Raw genomic sequence first — 5,337 nt, forward strand, 5'->3', positions numbered from 1 at the left:
TAATTAATAAAAGCTAGATCTAGTTATGTAAAATACTAATGTAAACTTTTTTACGAGTAATTGAAAAAGCTTCTAATGGACTCTGTTAGATAGTTGGATACATAAACAAAAATAACAAGAAAGGCTTGGAGCATCATCCAGGGGTTTAATTAAATAGTATGTTTCTTCTTGAATCTTAATTGAGGCATAAATTACAGATTCCAACAAAGACGCTAATTGCTTTCTTTTGCACAAGAATTTAATTTTGTACTTTTAATACCAAACAGAATCACATCTTATATTCTGATATTCATATATTAAATCATGATTATAAAAAGGTTATTCTAAGACATGTACATGCCATTTGCCATATTCTAAGTTCTCTATTTACTTGCATCATCGAATCAAATCAAAAAACATAATCTATTATAACAGGAACATTTAATATATAGGAAGTTACATATTTTTACAAAATTAAGATAAATCCTACATAATAAAACATATTTTGATTTTGTTAGGGAGATTCGAACCCATGAACCCCTCGTCTTTTTCTTCTATACCAATCCCACCCCCCTCTTTTTCATCTATCACCAAACACACCCTTAAACTTTTTACTCCTTTACCCCCATCTTTCACCAATTCTAAGCTTGTTTGAAAAACCTCTTTCAGCCATTTATCAAACAAGCCATTTAAGTATACCCCACAACCAAAGAAAACCTCATCTAACACAACTTGTTCCACATCAAAATCAAATTCTATACCCCCAAACACTAGCTCAAATACCCCTTTCATCTTGAACAAAAAACTATCCCTCATCAAGATATCCCGAGCCGGAGACCGGTCAAACACGATCCGACTCTTAACTGTTTCTAAAAACCCGAGTGGGTTCCTAGGACTACCATCCATTTCACGAGTCAAGTCACTTGAATTAGGGCTGAACTCTAACGGGTCGTTGCGTCCTTCTTCTTGTGCCTCAACTTTGATATTGAGATCAAGAGTGTTGGAGCTTGACTCCCTTGACAAATCTCTCTTGATTTCGTACTCTTCAATTCTTGGAACTTTTCTCTTGCTTAGTTCACCTGAATCCCATTTGGGCTTTCGCTTTTGATCAATTTCGGAGTTAGGATTCATCTCACTCACGATGAATTTCATTTGGGCCGGTGAAATATGACCTCTTTTGTCACCATCAAGATGATCACCCTTACTCAAAATGAATATAGCTTGACCATTTTTGCCGAATTTTCCATTCTCAAATCCATCACTCAAATATTTCAAGAAACTCCCATCTCCAAACTCAGCATCTTCTACCAACACAACAGAATTTACTTGATTTGTCAGCATCCTTTCAAGATTTTCGCATTTGTTAGCAGAACTTCTCATATTAAAGCATAAAAGCTTATCATGAGATCCAAACATAGCCTCTGAAATCGCCATCGCCAATCGCCTCTTCCCTATAACATCATCCCCCTCAACCAAGAACCAAGAATCTTTCTTGAAACCTTTAGACGATGAAGAACTCATTAAAAACTCCACTATCGAATGCATCTTCTCCGAATGCCATGGCACATTTTCTTGCAAACACTTGTACACATCATCTTGTCTTTTGCACAAATCAGGAGATGAATTTCCAAGACCAAGTGTGATTTTAACTTCTTTACCATCTTGTCTACTCTTGAGACAATCCAAGTTTGGTTGTTCTTGATCAACTTTCTGAAAACTTAGATCAATGTGACACGATTGTTGTCTTCTGAATCGAGGATAAGTACGCTCTCCACCACCATTTTGATACTTCAGCGTGTCACCAAAAGAAATTGACAAATCGTTTTTGAAATGATTAGTATTATTAGGCCAAAAGGGATAACGTGTTGAGCTATAAGAAGAGTAGCTTTTCCCAACCACTCCTTGATTATGGTTGCCGATTAACGACGACGAATTCATGTAGTTGCTGTTTAGATTATGCCTTCCTTGATGTAGACTTTGGCATAGTCTATTCCACTTCTTTTTCAACTCAACTAAATTTTCCTGAATATCCACCAAGATAAAAAAAATCATGTTAGCCACTAATAAAGGTATATATAATTTCAAGATTATAATTTATAGATATAGATATCATGTCACATTATATAATGCATAAAAGCTAAAACCATATACCTTGTGAAGGGATGATGAAGGTGTGGAAGGGTGAAGCCAAAATGGTAAGATGGTATTAGAGGGCTTATTCGCCGCAGCCGCTTCTTTTTCATAATTAGAGTTGCACTCTGCACAACAATTCATATCATCATCATCTCCTTCCTCTTTGCTGCCTATCAATGGCTTCCTATCAATCATTTCTTCGCATGATGACTTGTTTGACATGTTCAACCTTGATTCAAGCCCACTACAATGCACCATATTAAACCATGTCATTATACAAATTAATTAATTTACTCAGTATTATGTACAAATTTACAGTAGCCATATATAACAGATGTTCCTGTTATTTAATTACTTAATTAGTATCACACAAAATGATCAATGTGATTACTTAGAAGGGGAATGTGTATCTACAACAATTATTGATCATCGACAACAAAGTATGTCTTACGCAGTTGTAAAATGTGCAGTAAATAATGTACATTTGCTGTAGATGACTAATACTAGACTAGAATATATTGGAAGTTGAAAAATGATAAAATATCTAAAAAGTAATATATATATATATATATATATACTTAAGGGGTGCTAAATAAACTTTGGGTTTTCTATCCATTAACCATAGCCATGCTAAGGCTGTGAGTAAAAGCACCAACTGACATAAAATAATGACGTACAAAATGTTAAACTCCTTATTAATACTCATTAAGCTAATCAAACAAAGTCGTATTTCTTATTTATGAAAATGATGAGTTGCATCTAAAAGCAAAGTACAAGTAAAAAAAATTAACATAGAGTATATGTGAGTAAAAGTTGTTACTTTTAGTAAGTTGAAAATGTGATTGCCAAATCAAGAAGTAATTTTCGACTCAAAAATAGATGAAATCACTAAGACAATGGAGAATCATTTTAATTTGCACTTTTTTAATACTATGTGAAAATTAGTCATTGTCATCCTTTTCTGTTCAATCAGAAAATATGTCACAATAATGAGGATAATGACAAAATCAAAAGGCAAAAGAGAAAGGAAAAAACAACAACACTGTCTCCTCTTCCCCACCTTACTTTTTCCAGACTCAGCATGCTCTACTCTCTTCTCATGTCCTTGTGTTCAGACATGAGAATGTTTTTAGCTACAAACTCTAAAAAAGCCACATTTGATCCATAAAGTTTCACTTAAATAACTAACCATATATGTTTGTTTTCACATGTTAAGCAATTTAATAAATTATACTCTATGCAATAAAACTTTAAAAGGGTGACTTTTTTCAAATTATTTTGAAAACAATGTCTTTTTAAAAATAAAAAAAAAACTTAGATATACATTACATACATGGTTGATCGAAATATAACTTGTACGTACATTTTATTAAAATAACTACAAACTTGTACGTACCTTGGTGTTGTTGCATTGAGACTTAAGCCAAGTCCACCACAAGGAACAGAAACAGCTTTTAGACACCATTGAACCTCAAGAGAAGAAGGCTGTTTCATCTTGCATTTCATAAAAGTATGATAATTTGCAGTCCCAATTAACCAAACTTTATGATCAGTAGTGACATTATTATATTGTGATATCAACCTACCAATATCAACAACTAAATGATCCACTGGACTATAACCAATAACTTCTTTTTCATCAACTGTCCATTTTAAGTCACCTGCATATATAATCACCCCACTTCCTGTAGATGATAATGACTCAACTTTTCTTCTTAAATCAGCCAAATTCATCTCTACTTCTTCCCTTTTCATGAACCTTAATGGCACTGATGAAAACTGAAACTTTATAAAATGTGCACCTCTTAATTCTTCTGGAACATCTCCTTTTTCTACCTTCCCCATTAGCTCTATCACAACACCTTCCGTTATCGATAACGAGTCGCCGACAATTACGGTGTTTTTTCGTGGGTTTTTGTTTAGTAAAACATCGATAACCAAGGCGACTTCTTTCTTTAAAGATTCTGATTCTGGGCATGGGTTTTTCTTTGTGGGTGAAATAAAAAGTGGGTTTTGTTCAGAAGAGTGATTCAAGAAATGGGTCTGCCAAAAGTTTGGATTTTGAGGATGATTATGAAGATGATAGTTATAAGTGTGATCAGAGTTATTTGGTGAAGATGGAGAGGAATAAACACCACCACCAGTAGAGCTTCCAAAAAAGACTCTTGGTGCAGAAGTCAATGACTTTGAAGAGAAATCTTCCAAATTGCTTTTAACAGCAGTACTTGAAAAACCAGCTTCTCTCATAACCCTGCTAACACTAGGATCATCAAGAATTGACAAAATAAGCTGTTCAAGCTCTACCTTAATAGCCAACAATGGTGCCTGTTGTTGTTGTTGTTGACAAGATGACTGTTGTTGTTGAGTTTGGTTTTCAATACAACCTCTTCTTTGATGAGCTTGAGCTCTTTTGAGAGCAGCAATAAGAGCATTAGAAAGTGAAGGTTGACCATGAAGAAGTGGTCCAGGTGTTGTTGGAAGCCTATTGAGAGCCACATTGAAACAAAGTTCAAGTGCCCTACAATGAAGAGGAGGTGGTTGTTGTTGTTGTGTAGAATTAGTACTACTATTATTTTGAGATTTTAAGCAAGCTCTTCTTAGAATACTGGCTCTTGAGCTCATGAGAAGAGTTGCAGCCACATGAAGAGGAGTGACCTGAGCATGGCCCCTCCTTCTTGCAAGGCTAAGAGAGTGCTTCAAAACAGAAGCAGCCTCTGTTGTTAGTGTCTGTTGTACACTACAACCTCCTGATCGCATCACTTGACTCCAGCACCCAACCCCCCCACACCCTGTCCTCTTTTTTTAACAAGATCAAACCTCCCTATCTATCTAGCTATGTTGGTTTTTTTTGCCTTTCTTGAACCAAAAAAAAAAAAAAATCTCTATAATCCCCACCCTCTTAGGCTATATATAAATATTTATGTATCTCTATCTATCTATCTATCTTGAAGCAAAATTAGAAATATTTTAGCTAGAGATTGATTGAAGAAGAATAATAAGAAGGAAGTTAGGCTATATAGTAGTAGTAGGAGGAGGAGGAGGATGTATGATATATAGTTTGTTATATATAGTTGTAGTTATATATAATCAGTTTCTTTAACTTTTTAAACTTTATTTTCTTTGTTGTTGGATAACTTTTGAATAGTCATGATAATGGAATTTTTGGTTATGGGTACAACTGTTGGTGCACATGATACTCTTTTAATGCAGTACTACTTCCTCTGT

At 34.5% G+C, this 5,337-nt stretch overlaps 1 protein-coding gene across 1 annotated transcript; it reads right to left on the reverse strand.

Moving 5' to 3' along the window:
- Positions 1 to 242: 242 nt before the first annotated feature.
- LOC122596512 (protein SMAX1-LIKE 4-like) lies at positions 243 to 5,095 on the reverse strand. The gene is made up of 3 exons (XM_043769100.1): positions 3,509 to 5,095; positions 2,131 to 2,356; positions 243 to 2,001 (listed from the first exon to the last, which is right to left on the reverse strand). The coding sequence occupies exons 1-3, from the start codon at positions 4,867 to 4,869 to the stop codon at positions 466 to 468; spliced, it is 3,123 nt and encodes a 1,040-aa protein (XP_043625035.1). The 5' UTR covers positions 4,870 to 5,095; the 3' UTR covers positions 243 to 465.
- Positions 5,096 to 5,337: the final 242 nt, after the last annotated feature.

The sequence above is a fragment of the Erigeron canadensis genome, chromosome 4 (genome assembly GCF_010389155.1).
Source record: "Erigeron canadensis isolate Cc75 chromosome 4, C_canadensis_v1, whole genome shotgun sequence".
NCBI lineage: Eukaryota > Viridiplantae > Streptophyta > Magnoliopsida > Asterales > Asteraceae > Erigeron > Erigeron canadensis.

Bases quoted from the DNA above. Each gene is read 5' to 3' on its own strand.
- LOC122596512 (XM_043769100.1), bottom strand. From the start codon at position 4,869: ATGCGATCAGGAGGTTGTAGTGTACAACAGACACTAACAACAGAGGCT. The intron at 2,357-3,508 runs GTACGTACAAGT...GGTGCATTGTAG, and splicing joins CTCAATGCAACAACACCAAG to TGGGCTTGAATCAAGGTTGA. The intron at 2,002-2,130 runs GTATATGGTTTT...GTGGATATTCAG, and splicing joins CTTCATCATCCCTTCACAAG to GAAAATTTAGTTGAGTTGAA.